This window comes from Somniosus microcephalus, unplaced genomic scaffold (assembly GCF_052327205.1).
Source record: "Somniosus microcephalus isolate GS21.2 unplaced genomic scaffold, FLI_Smic_1.0 unresolved_chr4, whole genome shotgun sequence".
Lineage (NCBI taxonomy): Eukaryota > Metazoa > Chordata > Chondrichthyes > Squaliformes > Somniosidae > Somniosus > Somniosus microcephalus.
In genome coordinates this window covers 56,317,435-56,332,992 of record NW_028225182.1, presented here as the reverse complement: position 1 = coordinate 56,332,992, position 15,558 = coordinate 56,317,435, and the positions used below count along the sequence as shown (strand labels likewise).

The following is a 15,558-nucleotide window of genomic DNA, read 5'->3' as shown; positions in this document are numbered from 1 at the left end:
CGGCGACGTTATAAAGAGCGCGAGAGGATCGGCGACGTTATAAAGAGCGCGAGAGGAGCGGCGACGTTATAAAGAGCGCGAGAGGATCAGCGACGTTATAAAGAGCGCGAGAGGATCAGCGACGTTATAAAGAGCGCGAGAGGAGCAGCGACGTTATAAAGAGCGCGAGAGGAGCGGCGACGTTATAAAGAGCGCGAGAGGAGCGGCGACGTTATAAAGAGCGCGAGAGGATCAGCGACGTTATAAAGAGCGCGAGAGGATCGGCGACGTTATAAAGAGCGCGAGAGGATCGGCAACGTTATAAAGAGCGCGAGAGGATCGGCGACGTTATAAAGAGCGCGAGAGGAGCGGCGACGTTATAAAGAGCGCGAGAGGAGCGGCGACGTTATAAAGAGCGCGAGAGGATCAGCGACGTTATAAAGAGCGCGAGAGGATCAGCGACGTTATAAAGAGCGCGAGAGGAGCGGCGATGTTATAAAGAGCGCGAGAGGATCGGCGACGTTATAAAGAGCGCGAGAGGATCGGCGACGTTATAAAGAGCGCGAGAGGATCAGCGACGTTATAAAGAGCGCGAGAGGATCAGCGACGTTATAAAGAGCGCGAGAGGATCAGCGACGTTATAAAAAGCGCGAGAGGAGCGGCGACGTTATAAAGAGCGCGAGAGGAGCGGCGACGTTATAAAGAGCGCGAGAGGATCAGCGACGTTATAAAGAGCGCGAGAGGAGCGGCGACGTTATAAAGAGCGCGAGAGGATCAGCGACGTTATAAAGAGCGCGAGAGGAGCGGCGACGTTATAAAGAGCGCGAGAGGAGCGGCGACGTTATAAAGAGCGCGAGAGTAGCGGCGACGTTATAAAGAGCGCGAGAGGAGCGGCGACGTTATAAAGAGCGCGAGAGGAGCGGCAACGTTATAAAGAGCGCGAGAGGATCAGCGACGTTATAAAGAGCGCGAGAGGAGCGGCGACGTTATAAAGAGCGCGAGAGGATCAGCGACGTTATAAAGAGCGCGAGAGGAGCGGCGACGTTATAAAGAGCGCGAGAGGATCGGCGACGTTATAAAGAGCGCGAGAGGAGCGGCGACGTTATAAAGAGCGCGAGAGGATCAGCGACGTTATAAAGAGCGCGAGAGGATCAGCGACGTTATAAAGAGCGCGAGAGGAGCAGCGACGTTATAAAGAGCGCGAGAGGAGCGGCGACGTTATAAAGAGCGCGAGAGAAGCGGCGACGTTATAAAGAGCGCGAGAGGATCAGCGACGTTATAAAGAGCGCGAGAGGATCGGCGACGTTATAAAGAGCGCGAGAGGATCGGCGACGTTATAAAGAGCGCGAGAGGATCGGCGACGTTATAAAGAGCGCGAGAGGAGCGGCGACGTTATAAAGAGCGCGAGAGGAGCGGCGACGTTATAAAGAGCGCGAGAGGATCAGCGACGTTATAAAGAGCGCGAGAGGAGCGGCGACGTTATAAAGAGCGCGAGAGGATCAGCGACGTTATAAAGAGCGCGAGAGGATCAGCGACGTTATAAAGAGCGCGAGAGGAGCGGCGATGTTATAAAGAGCGCGAGAGGATCGGCGACGTTATAAAGAGCGCGAGAGGATCGGCGACGTTATAAAGAGCGCGAGAGGATCAGCGACGTTATAAAGAGCGCGAGAGGATCAGCGACGTTATAAAGAGCGCGAGAGGATCAGCGACGTTATAAAGAGCGCGAGAGGAGCGGCGACGTTATAAAGAGCGCGAGAGGAGCGGCGACGTTATAAAGAGCGCGAGAGGATCAGCGACGTTATAAAGAGCGCGAGAGGAGCGGCGACGTTATAAAGAGCGCGAGAGGATCGGCGACGTTATAAAGAGCGCGAGAGGAGCGGCGACGTTATAAAAAGCGCGAGAGGATCAGCGACGTTATAAAGAGCGCGAGAGGAGCGGCGACGTTATAAAGAGCGCGAGAGGATCGGCGACGTTATAAAGAGCGCGAGAGGAGCGGCGACGTTATAAAGAGCGCGAGAGGAGCGGCGACGTTATAAAGAGCGCGAGAGGATCAGCGACGTTATAAAGAGCGCGAGAGGAGCGGCGACGTTATAAAGAGCGCGAGAGGATCAGCGACGTTATAAAGAGCGCGAGAGGAGCGGCGACGTTATAAAGAGCGCGAGAGGATCAGCGACGTTATAAAGAGCGCGAGAGGATCAGCGACGTTATAAAGAGCGCGAGAGGAGCAGCAACGTTATAAAGAGCGCGAGAGGAGCGGCGACGTTATAAAGAGCGCGAGAGAAGCGGCGACGTTATAAAGAGCGCGAGAGGATCAGCGACGTTATAAAGAGCGCGAGAGGATCGGCGACGTTATAAAGAGCGCGAGAGGATCGGCGACGTTATAAAGAGCGCGAGAGGAGCGGCGACGTTATAAAGAGCGCGAGAGGAGCGGCGACGTTATAAAGAGCGCGAGAGGATCAGCGACGTTATAAAGAGCGCGAGAGGAGCGGCGACGTTATAAAGAGCGCGAGAGGATCAGCGACGTTATAAAGAGCGCGAGAGGATCAGCGACGTTATAAAGAGCGCGAGAGGAGCGGCGATGTTATAAAGAGCGCGAGAGGATCGGCGACGTTATAAAGAGCGCAAGAGGATCGGCGACGTTATAAAGAGCGCGAGAGGATCAGCGACGTTATAAAGAGCGCGAGAGGATCAGCGACGTTATAAAGAGCGCGAGAGGATCAGCGACGTTATAAAGAGCGCGAGAGGAGCGGCGACGTTATAAAGAGCGCGAGAGGAGCGGCGACGTTATAAAGAGCGCGAGAGGATCAGCGACGTTATAAAGAGCGCGAGAGGAGCGGCGACGTTATAAAGAGCGCGAGAGGATCGGCGACGTTATAAAGAGCGCGAGAGGAGCGGCGACGTTATAAAAAGCGCGAGAAGATCAGCGACGTTATAAAGAGCGCGAGAGGAGCGGCGACGTTATAAAGAGCGCGAGAGGATCGGCGACGTTATAAAGAGCGCGAGAGGATCAGCGACGTTATAAAGAGCGCGAGAGGATCAGCAACGTTATAAAGAGCGCGAGAGGAGCGGCGACGTTATAAAGAGCGCGAGAGGAGCGGCGACGTTATAAAGAGCGAGAGAGGATCGGCGACGTAATAAAGAGCGCGAGAGGAGCAGCGACGTTATAAAGAGCGCGAGAGGATCAGCGACGTTCTAAAGAGCGCAAGAGGATCAGCGACGTTATAAAGAGCGCGAGAGGATCAGCGACGTTATAAAGAACGCGAGAGGATCAGCGACGTTATAAAGAGCGCGAGAGGATCAGCGACGTTATAAAGAGCGCGAGAGGAGCAGCGACGTTATAAAGAGCGCGAGAGGATCAGCGACGTTATAAAGAGCGCGAGAGGATCAGCGACGTTATAAAGAGCGCGAGAGGATCAGCGACGTTATAAAGAGCGCGAGAGGATCAGCGACGTTATAAAGAGCGCGAGAGGAGCAGCGACGTTATAAAGAGCGCGAGAGGAGCGGCGACGTTATAAAGAGCGCGAGAGGAGCGGGATCAGCGGTGTTATAAAGAGCGCGAGAGGAGCGGGATCAGCGACGTTATAAAGAGCGCGAGAGGAGCGGGATCAGCGACGTTATAAAGAGCGCGAGAGGAGCGGGATCAGCGACGTTATAAAGAGCGCGAGAGGAGCAGGATCAGCGACGTTATAAAGAGCGCGAGAGCAGCGGCGACGTTATAAAGAGCGCGAGAGGATCAGCGACGTTATAAAGAGCGCGAGAGGATCAGCGACGTTATAAAGAGCGCGAGAGGATCAGCGACGTTATAAAGAGTGCGAGAGGATCAGCGACGTTATAAAGAGCGCGAGAGGAGCAGCGACGTTATAAAGAGCGCGAGAGGAGCGGCGACGTTATAAAGAGCGCGAGAGGAGCGGGATCAGCGGTGTTATAAAGAGCGCGAGAGGAGCGGGATCAGCGACGTTATAAAGAGCGCGAGAGGAGCGGGATCAGCGACGTTATAAAGAGCGCGAGAGGAGCGGGATCAGCGACGTTATAAAGAGCGCGAGAGGAGCAGGATCAGCGACGTTATAAAGAGCGCGAGAGCAGCGGCGACGTTATAAAGAGCGCGAGAGGATCAGCGACGTTATAAAGAGCGCGAGAGGATCAGCGACGTTATAAAGAGCGCGAGAGGATCAGCGACGTTATAAAGAGCGCGAGAGGATCAGCGACGTTATAAAGAGCGCGAGAGGAGCGGCGACGTTATAAAGAGCGCGAGAGGAGCGGCGACGTTATAAAGAGCGCGAGAGGAGCGGCGACGTTATAAAGAGCGCGAGAGGAGCGGCGACGTTATAAAGAGCGCGAGAGGATCAGCGACGTTATAAAGAGCGCGAGAGGATCAGCGACGTTATAAAGAGCGCGAGAGGAGCGGGAGGGGGGATGATATCTTAGCAGGTTCCTCTAATGAGGCCATCTGGGTAGAACTTAAAAACAAAAAGGGGCAAGCACTTTGCTGGGAGTGTATTATAGGCCCCCAAACAGTCAGGGGGAGATACAGGAACAGATATGTAGGCAATTCTCAGAGAAGTGTAGAAATAATAGGGTAATAATAGTGGGGGATTTCAACTATCCCAATATTAACTGGGATAGTCAGAGTGTGAAAGGCTTAGAGGGTGCAGAATTCTTAAAGTGCATCCAGGAGAGCTTTTTGAGCCAGCATGTAGAAAGTCCTACAAGAGAGGGGGCGGTACTAGAACTAATTCTAGGGAATGTAGCCGTGCAAGTGGTAGAAGTGTCAGTCGGAGAGCATTTTGGTGACAGTGACCATAATTCGGTGAGATTTAAGGTGGTCATGGAAAAGGACAAAGATGGACCGGAAATAAAGGTTCTAAATTGGGGGGAAGGCTGATTTTAATATGATAAAGGCAGGATCTGGCCAAAGTGGACTGGGATCAGCTACTTGTAGGAAAATCCACATCAGAGCAGTGGGAGTCTTTCAGAAAGGAAATAGAGAGAGTACAACGCCAACATGTTCCCGTAAAGGTCAAGGGTGGGACCAACAAGCCCAGGGAACCCTGGATGTTGAAGGATATACAAGAATGGATTAGGGGAAAAAAGGGAGGCTTTTGGCAGATACAAAGGACTAAAAACAGTAGAAGCCCCAGAGGAGTATAGAAAGTGCAGGGGGGTACTTAAAAATGAAATTAGGAGAGCGAAGAGGGGGCATGAAAACACTGGCGGGCAAAATAAAGGAAAATCCCAAGGTGTTTTATAAGTATATTAAGGGAAAGAGGATAACCAGGGAAAGAGTAGGGCCCATTAGGGACCAAAGTGGCAATCTGTGTGTAGAGCCAGAAGATGTAGGTGAGGTTTTAAATGAATATTTTGCATCTGTGTTCACTGTGGAGAAGGACGATGTAGGCATAGAAATCAGGCAGGGGGATTGTGATATACTTGAACAAATTAGTATTGAGAGAGAGGAGGTACTAGTGGTTTTAGCAGGCTTAAAAGTGGATAAATCCCCAGGCCCGGACGAGATGTATCCCAGGCTGCTGTGTGAGGCAAGGGAGGAGATTGCAGGAGCTCTGACACAAATTTTCAGAACCTCTCTGGCCACAGGGGAGGTGCCAGAGGACTGGAGGACAGCTAACGTAGTGCCATTATTCAAGAAGGGTAGTAGGGATAAACCAGGGAATTACAGGCCAGTGAGCCTAACATCAGTTACTGGAAAAAATTCTGAGGGACAGAATTGGTCTCCACTTGGAGAGGCAAGGATTAATCAAGGATAGTCAGCATGGCTTTGTCAGGGGGAGATTATGTCTGACCAATTTGATTGAATTTTTCAAGGGGGTGACTAAGTGTGTGGATGAGGGTAGTGCAGTTGATGTAGTCTACATGGACTTCAGTAAGGCTTTTGACAAAGTCCCGCATGGGAGACTGGTCAAGAAGGTAAGAGCCCATGGGATCCAGGGCAATTTGGCACATTGGATCCAAAATTGGCTTAGTGGCAGGAGGCAGAGGGTGATGGTCGAAGGTTGTTTTTGTGACTGGAAGCCTGTGTCCAATGATGTACCGCAGGGATCGGTGCTGGGTCCTTTGCTGTTTGTAGTGTACATTAATGATTTAGATATGAATGTAGGAGGTATGATCAGTAAGTTCACAGATGACACGAAAATTGGTGGAGTGGTAAATAGCGAGGAGGGAAGCCTCAGGCTACAGGACGATATAGACAGGTTGTTCAGATGGGCAGAACAGTGGCAAATGGAATTTAACCCTGAAAAGTGTGAGGTGATGCATTTTGGGAGGACTAACAAGGCAAGGGAATACACAATGAATGGTAGGACCCTAGGAAGGACAGAGGATCAGAGGGACCTTGGTGTGGATGTACATAAATCCCTGAAGGCAGCAGGAGAGGTAGATAAGGTGGTTAAGAAGGCATATGGGATACTTGCCTTCATTAGCCGAGGCATAGAATATAAGAGCAGGGAGGTTATGATGGAGCTGTACAAAACGCTAGTTAGGCCACAGCTGGAATACTGTGTGCAGTTCTGGTCGCCACACTACAGGAAGGATGTGATTGCATTGGAGAGGGTGCAGAGGAGATTCACCAGGATGTTACCTGGGCTGGAGCGCTTCAGCTATGAAGAGAGACTGGACAGGCTGGGGTTGTTTTCCTTGGAGCAGAGAAGGCTGAGGGGGGACCTGATTGAGGTGTACAAAATTATGAGGGGCATAGATAGGGTAGATAGAAAGGAACTTTGCCCCTTAGTAGAGGGGTCAATAACCAGAGGGCATAGTTTCAAGGTAAGGGGCAGGAGGTTTAGAGGGGATTTGAGGAAAAACTTTTTCACCCAGAGGGTGGTTGGAATCTGGAACTCACTGCATGAAAGGGTGGTAGAGGCAGGAACCCTCACAACATTCAAGAAGCATTTAGATGAGCACTTGAAACGCCATAGCATACAAGGCTACGGACCAAGTGCTGGAAAATGGGATTAGAATAGACAGGGCTTGATGGCCGGTGCGGACACGATGGGCCGAAGGGCCTCTTTCTGTGCTGTATAACTCTATGACTCCATGACTCTAGGGGGAGCGTTACCTGGGCACCAAGTTCCAGGAGACAGTCACACCCACTAGAGTAATTACTTCCAATTTGGCCCATGGTCAGGGACAGGAGGGTGTGACTACAAGCGAGGCAGGTATTGGGATCCAGGAGGTAGTGATGGTGGAGCCTCAGCCCTTGGCCTTGTCCAACAGGTACGAGATTCTTGCTCCCTGTGTGGACGAGGGCAGGGACGATGAGCAATCTGACCACAGCACCGTGGTACAGGGAGCCATTCAAGTGGGGGGAATAAAAAGAAATGTTGTAGTGATAGGGGACAGTATAGTGAGGGGGATAGACTGTTCTCTGCAGCCGAGAGCGTGAGTCCCGAAGGCTGTGTTGCCTGCCCTGTGACAGGGTTAAGGACATCTCCTCTGGGCTGGAGAGGAACTTGGAGTGGGAGGGGGAGGATCCAGTTGTCATGGTCCACGTAGGTACCAATGACATAGGTGGGACAAAAAACGAGGTTCTGCTGAGAGAGTTTGAGCAGCTAGGGGCTAAATTAAAAAGCAAAACCACAAAAGGTAATAATCTCTGGATTACTACCTGAGCCATGAGAGAATTTGCATAGGGCAAATAAGATCAGGGAAATGAACGAGTGGCTCAAAGACTGGTGTGGGAGAAATGGGTTTCGATTTGTGGGGTACTGGCACCAGTACTGGGATAAGAGGGAGCTGTTCCGTTCATGGGTGATTTTAATCTCCATATTGATTGGACAAATCAAATTGGCCATGGTAGCCTTGAGGAGTTCATAGAGTGCATCCGGGATGGTTTCCTAGAACAGTATGTAATGGAACCAACCAGGGAGCAGGCTATCTTGGATCTGGTACTGTGTAATGAGACAGAATTAATAAATGACCTCCTAGTAAAGGATCCTCTAGGAAAGAGTGATCATAGCATGGTTGAATTTCAAATTCAGTTGGAGAGTGAGAAAGTTGTATCTCAAACCAATGTCCTGATCTTAAACAAAGACAATTACAGTGGCATGAGGGCAGAACTGGCTAAAGTGGACTGGGAAAATAAATTAAAGGGTAAGACAGTTGAAATGCAGTGGCGGACATTTAAGGAGAGATTTCATAACTCTCAACAAAAATATATTCCAGTGAGAAAGATTTTAAGAGAAGGGAGCACCATCTGTGGCTAACTAAGGAAGTAAAGGATGATATCAAATTGAAAACGAAGGCATACAATGTTGCCAAGATTGGTGGGAGACCAGAGGATTGGGATTTTTTTTAAAAACAGCAAAGATGACTAAAAAAAGAGAGAAGATCAATTATGAGAGTAAACTGGCAAGAAACGTTAAAACAGATAGTAAGAGCTTCTACAGGTATATAAAAAGGAAGAGGGTAGCTAAAGTAAACGTTGGTCCCTTAGAGGATGAGAATGGGGAATTAATAATGGGGAACGGGGAAATGGCAGAGACTCTGAACAAATATTTTGTATCTGTCTTCACGGTAGAAAACACTAACAACATCCCAATAATGGATAATCAAGGGGCCACAGGGAGGGGGGAACTAAAGACAATTACTATCACTAAGGAAACAGTACTTGGTAAAATAATGGGACTAAAAGACAACAAGTCCCCTGGACCTGATGGCCTGCATCCCAGGGTCTTAAAAGAAGTGGCTGCAGAGATAGTGGATGCATTGGTTGCAATCTACCAAAATTCCCTGGACTCTGGAGCGGTCCCAGCGGATTGGAAAACCGCAAATGTAACACCTCTGTTTAAGAAAGGAGGGAGACAGAAAGCAGGAAACTATAGACCAGTTAGCCTAACATCTGTCGTTGGGAAAATGCTGGAGTCCTTCAATAAGGAAACAGTAGCAGGGCATTTAGAAAAACATACTGCAGCCAAACAGAGTCAGCATGGTTTTCTGAAAGGGAAATCATGTTTAACAAATTTGCTGGAGTTCTTTGAGGATGTAATGAGCAGGGTGGACAGGGGTGAGCCAGTAGATGTTGTGTATTTGGATTTCCAGAAGGCATTCGATAAGGTGCCACATAAAAGGTTACTGCACAAGATAAGAGCTCACAGAATTGGGGCTAATATATTAGTTAGCCAATTCTCTATCCATGCTAACAGAAAGCAGAGTTGGGATGAATGGGTCATTTTCCGGTTGGCAAACGGTAACTAGTGGGGTGCCACAGGGATCGGTGCTGGGGCCTCAACTATTTACAATCTACATTAATGACTTGGATGAAGGGACCGAGTGTAATGTAGCCAAGTTTACGGATGATACAAAGATAGGTGGGAAAGCAAGTTGTGCAGAGGTCTCAAAGAATCTGCAAAGGGATATAGACAGGCTAAGTGAACATTTGGCAGATGGAGTATAATGTGGGAAAGTGCGAGGTTATCCACGTTGACAGGAAAATAAAAAAGCAAATTATTATTTAAATGGAGAGAGATTACAAAATGCTACAGTTCAGAGGGACCTGGGGGTCCTTGTGCATGAAACACAAAAAGTTAGCATGCAGGTACAGCAAGTAATCAAAAAGGCAAATGGAATGTTGGCCTTTAATTCAAGGGGGTTGGAGTATAAAAGCAGGGAAGTCCTGCTACAACTGTACAGGGTATTGGTGAGACCACATCTGGAGTACTGCGTACAGTTTTGGTCTCCTTATTTAAGGAAGGATATACTTGCATTGGAGGCGGTTCAGAGACGATTCACTAGGTTAATTCCTGCGATGAGGGGGTTGACTTATGAGGAAAGGTTGAGCAGGTTGGGCCTATACTCATTGGAATTTAGGAGAATGAGAGGTGATCTTATTGAAACATAAGATACTGAGGGGGCACGACAAGGTAGATGCAGAGAGGATGTTTCCCCTTGTGGGGAAATCTAGAACTCGGGGGCAGAGTCTCAGAATAAAGGGTCGCCCTTTTAGAACTGAGATGAGGAGGAATTTCTTCTCTCAGAGGGTCGTAAATCTGTGGAATTCTCTGCCCCAGAGAGCCGTGGAGGCTGGGTCATTAAATACATTTAAGGTGGAGATAGACAGATTTTTACAAGATAAGGGAGTGAAGGGTTATGGGGAGCGGGCGGGGAAGTGGCTTTGAGCCCAAGATCAGCCATGATCTTATGGAATGGCGGAGCAGGCTCGAGGGGCCAAGTGGCCTATTCCTGCTCCTATTTCTTATGTTCTTACAGAAATTAATAGGTTTGATCTAATAGTCATTACGGAGACGTGGTTGCAAAGTGACCTAGGTTGGGAACTAAATATTCCAGGATACTTAACTTTGAAAAGAGATAGGCAGAATGGAAAAGGAGGAGGGGTCGCCCTGATACTGTAATAAAGGATGGGATAAAGACAGCAGAGAGAAAGGATCTTAGCTCCGAAAATCAACAAGTAGAATCAGTTTGGGTGGAGCTAAGAAACAGCAAGGGGCAGGAAACATTGGTGGGAGTTGTTTATAGGCCCCCAAACAATAGTTGTAATGTAGGGCAGAGGATAAATCAGGAAATGCGAGGCGCTTGTAACAAGGGTAATACAGTAATCATGGGGGACTTTAATCTACATGTAGACTGGGCAAACCAAATTTGCAGTAATAGTGTGGAGAACAAATTCATGGAATTCATACAAGATAGTTTTCTAGATCAGTATGTTGAGGAAGCAACAAGGGAACATCCTATTTTAGATCTAGTATTGTGCAATGAGAAAGGGTTAATTAATAGCCTTGTAGTAAAGGAGCCTTTAGGGAAGAGTGATCATAATATGACAGAATCATAGAAATTTACAGCACAGGAGGCCGCCATTCGGCCCATCTTGACCGTGCCAGCCAACAAAGAGCTATCCACCCTAATCCCCACTTTCCAGCACTTGGTCCGTAGCCCTGCAGGTTACGGCACTTCAAGTGCATAGCCAAGTACTTTTTAAATGTGATGAGGGTCTCTGCCTCTACCACCCTTTCAGGCAGTGAGTTCCAGACCCCCACCACCCTCTGGGTGAAAACATTTCTCCTCAACTCCCCTCTAAACCTCCGACCAATTACTTTAAATCTATGCCCCCTGGTTATTGACCCTTCTGTAAAGGGAAATAGGTCCTTCCTATCCACTCTATCTAATTTTATACACCTCAATTAGGTCTCCCCAGACTCCTCTGTTCCAAAGAAAACAACCCCAGCCTATCCAATCTTTCCTCATAGTTAAAATTCCCCAGTCCAGGCAACATCCTCTGCACCCTCTCCAGTGCAATCACATCCTTCCTGTAATGTGGTGACCAGAACTACACGCAGTATTCTAGCTGCAGCCTAACTAGTGTTTTATACAGTTCAAGCATAACCTCCCTGCTCTTATATTCTATGCCTCGGCTAATAAAGGCAAGTATCCCTTATGCCTTCTTAACCACCTTATCGACCTGTCCTGCACCTTCAGGGATCTGTGGACATGCACTCCAAGGTCCCTCTGATCTTCTGCACTTCTGAGTGTCCTACCATTTATAGAGCAGGAGTCAGCCATTCGGCCCCTCGAGCCTGCTCCACCATTCAATGAGATCATGGCTGATCATCCAAATTCAGTACCCTGTCCCTGCCTTCTCCCCATATCCCTTGATCCCTTTAGCCTTAAGAAATATATTCAACTCCTTCTTGAATATATTTAATGAATTGGCCTCCACTGCCTTCTGTGGTAGAGAATTCCACAGGTTCACCACTCTCTGGGTGAAGAAATTCCTCCTCATCTCTGTCCTAAATGGTTTACCCCTTATCCTTAGACTGTGACCCCTGGTTCTGGACTCCCCCGCCATCGGGAACATCCTTCCTGCATCTAGTCCTGTTAGAATTTTATAAGTTTCAATGAGATCCCCTCTCATTCTTCTAAATTCCAGCGAGTACAAGCCCAATCGACCCAATCTCTCCTCATACATCACTCAGAGGGTTGTGAATCTTTGGAATTCTCTACCCCAGATGGCTGTGGATGCTCAGTCGTTGAGTATATTCAAGACAGAGGTCGATAAATTTTTGGGAACTAAGGGAATCAAGGGATATGGGGAGAGTGCGGGAAGGTGGAGTTGAGGTAGAAGATCAGCCATGATCTTATTGAATGGCGGAGCAGGCTCGAGGGGCCGAATGGCCGACTCCTGCTCCTAATTCTTATACTCTTATGGTGTTTAGGCCAATGGCAGTCAAATGGGTTGTGTAAGAGCTGTCTGTTCAACATTATCGCTTGCGAGTGTCACCGAACACTGTCAAAAGGAGAGATCCGACTGACGCGACTGTCTGCCCACACTGACCTCAACTCTGCCGTCCTCGTTGACAGTCTCGGATGACCACAGCTGCGAGCGGTCGTCCAGCGAGTGGATGAGCTTAGCGGCCAGCTTGATGTCATTGCGGACGATTTGCTTGTGCTGGGTGATCCCGTTGATGCTGCGGACACGCCTGGCCAGGTCCCGATTAACCACTGGGCTCAGCTCGCAGTCCCGCAGCTGCAGGGAGAGGAAGAATCACACTGCTGGTATCGCGTGGAATGTACGGCACAGAAACAGGCCATTCGGCCCACCTGCTCCGCGCCGGTGTTTCTGCTCCACACCAGCCTCCTCCCACCCTACTTCATCATCTCACCCCATCACCGTATCCATCTGTTCCTTTCCCCCTCAAATGCATCTCTGCTATTTGCCTAAACCACTCCCTGTGGCAGCGAGTTCCACATTCTCACCGCTCTCTGGGGAAAGAGCTTTCTCCTGGATTCTCACGGACAGTCTCAGAACCTTTCTGCAGCAGCCAAGGGGGAGCAGAACCAGCAGGGCGGGGGGGGGGGGGGGGGGGTGGCTTGGCTTATTGCCCGCGCCTCATTCGAAATACACACCACTTGGAATAAATCGAGCCCACTGCTCAGGTGGGCCGGGACTTTTCTCTCGATGCGCGTACCCTGCCAGTACGAATGCTTATCAACCGACGGCTGAATTTGAAAAGGAAGAATGTGCAGGACTGTGGGACAAGAGCAGGAGGGAGTGGGACTAATTGGAGAGCTTTCAAAAGAGCCGGCACTGGCACGATGGGCCGAATAACCTTGTCGGGGGACGATGCGGTTATTAACCGTTGTCTTCCAGCATACTGACTCCTTCAGCTTCCCACCCCCGCCCTCCTCTCCTGAAAGTGTCCACTCTTGATGGAGCACCAGGTCTCACAGATGTCGGCGGGCAGAGGGGACTTCGACCAAGTGGCCATTCTTCACTCGCAAGGCTGGACAGCGAGTGCTGGCTGGTTATTCACCTCTCGGGGCATCACAGGTGACTCGGACTCGATCCTCGGTCGATATCCACACATACCTTCCAGACGACGTCAGTGGATAGTGAGCAGGAGCAGGGTTGGGATTACCCCCGCCACCTCCCTAGTCCCGGGTCTTGGGTGTGAATTGGAGGCGCTCCTGCTCCGATCAGCGGAGGACAGGCCAGAGGCGGAACCTGGGACCTTCTGAGTCTGCGTGGCTCAGATACGGGGAGGCATTCAGCGCAGGGACCCACAGGGGATCCACGGTACGATGATGGATTAACATGGACACTAGGAATCAGCATCCCGCATCAGAAGGAAGGAAATCGGAGCTGCTCCTGGGTGCCAACAGCAACCATCTCACCCGAAGAGGCAATTAAATCCCCGACCAATGTGCCCTCTAATTTTTTTTTTGGCCCATGCGGTCCATTTAACAGCCATTCAAAACTCGGCGCAGGTGCGGTTTCTCTGTTTAAAAGCCGGCTCACCGGCTGCGCGGAACCTGAGAGCGCCGGCAGCTTAAAGGGAACATTGCTCCCAACTCACCCGAAAGAGGGGGTGAAACCCCGACTCATCCAAAGGGGCTAAAAGACCTACGGCAATTGGTATGACAGATAACGACTTACTCGGATATTCTGGAGATTCCAACAGATTTCCTTGATGTTGACACTGCGATCAAAGGTGACCCACGCTCTCCGATAAAATCTAACAAAACAGAGAAGGAAAATGAAATCTCTGGCACAGCACCGAAAGAATCCGCCGCACCCTCTTCAGTGAACAATACCACACAGTGGTAAACCATCAGTAGTGCAGGCACCCGCTCTCACACAGCTACTCCACCCCCGCCACCACCATTCTCCATATTCCCACGAAGGCACGGTCTCCCCCAAGGTAAGGTTACACAGGATCCCTCCGGCACCTCGTCCATTTATGCAGCAGTCCAGACACGCATCAGCAGGCTTCTAACCATGCACAGCATCGCAACCTAAGTCAGACCCTGTCGCAAAGGGCTCAATTGTTCCAGTGCTTTCGGAGCACTGGGATTGTGGCGAGCACAATATTTAGGCCACTGCTGTTACAGCACCAAGTCTGCCCGTTCGGTGCGATGCTGACATCACCCTCCCTCAGCCCCGAGCAGTGCCACCCCCAGTGCAGCACCGCACTCCCCCGCACCCGAACGGTGCCGTCCCCAGTTCCACTCCGCACTCCCCTGAGCACTCACCTCCTTGGCTCAAGTGGAAACACTTACTCCCGGAGTTCAGCTCACAACCTAGGCCGACACTCCCAGTGCAGTACTGAGGGAGCGCCGCACTGTCGGAGGGGCAGTACTGAGGGAGCGCCGCACTGTCGGAGGGGCAGTACTGAGGGAGCGCCGCACTGTCGGAGGGGCAGTACTGAGGGAGCGCCGCACTGTCGGAGGGGCAGTACTGAGGGAGCGCCGCACTGTCGGAGGGGCAGTACTGAGGGAGCGCCGCACTGTCGGAGGGGCAGTACTGAGGGAGCGCCGCACTGTCGGAGGGGCAGTACTGAGGGAGCGCCGCACTGTCGGAGGGGCAGTACTGAGGGAGCGCCGCACTGTCGGAGGGGCAGTACTGAGGGAGCGCCGCACTGTCGGAGGGGCAGTACTGAGGGAGCGCCGCACTGTCGGAGGGGCAGTACTGAGGGAGCGCCGCACTGTCGGAGGGGCAGTACTGAGGGAGCGCCGCACTGTCGGAGGGGCAGTACTGAGGGAGCGCCGCACTGTCGGAGGGGCAGTACTGAGGGAGCGCCGCACTGTCGGAGGGGCGCCGCACTGTCGGAGGGGCAGTACTGAGGGAGCGCCGCACTGTCGGAGGGGCAGTACTGAGGGAGCGCCGCACTGTCGGAGGGGCAGTACTGAGGGAGCGCCGCACTGTCGGAGGGGCGGTACTGAGGGAGCGCCGCACTGTCGGAGGGGCAGTACTGAGGGAGCGCCGCACTGTCGGAGGGGCAGCACTGAGGGAGCGCCGCACTGTCGGAGAGGCAGTACTGAGGGAGCGCCGCACTGTCGGAGGGGCAGTACTGAGGGAGCGCCGCACTGTCGGAGGGTCAGTACTGAGGGAGCGCCGCACTGTTGGAGGGGCAGTACTGAGGGAGCGCCGCACTGTCGGAGGGTCAGTACTGAGGGAGCGCCGCACTGTCGGAGGGGCAGTACTGAGGGAGCGCCGCACTGTCGGAGGGGCAGTACTGAGGGAGCGCCGCACGGTCAGAGGGGCAGTACTGAGGGAGTGCCGCACTGTTAGACGGGCAATGCTGAGGGAGCGCCGCACTGTCGGAGGTGCAGTAC

General features: G+C 51.3%; 1 protein-coding gene across 1 annotated transcript in view; it reads right to left on the bottom strand.

Moving 5' to 3' along the window:
• The window catches only part of LOC147091130 (serrate RNA effector molecule homolog), a 248,927-nt gene that overhangs the window by 31,077 nt on the left and 202,292 nt on the right, over positions 1-15,558 (bottom strand). Inside the window, exons 5-6 of the mRNA XM_085977169.1 lie at positions 13,880-13,958; positions 12,278-12,469 (exon numbers count right to left, since the gene is read on the bottom strand). Of these exons, the coding sequence (XP_085833295.1) occupies positions 12,278-12,469; positions 13,880-13,958 (271 nt within the window). The remainder of the gene's footprint in view (positions 1-12,277; positions 12,470-13,879; positions 13,959-15,558) is intronic.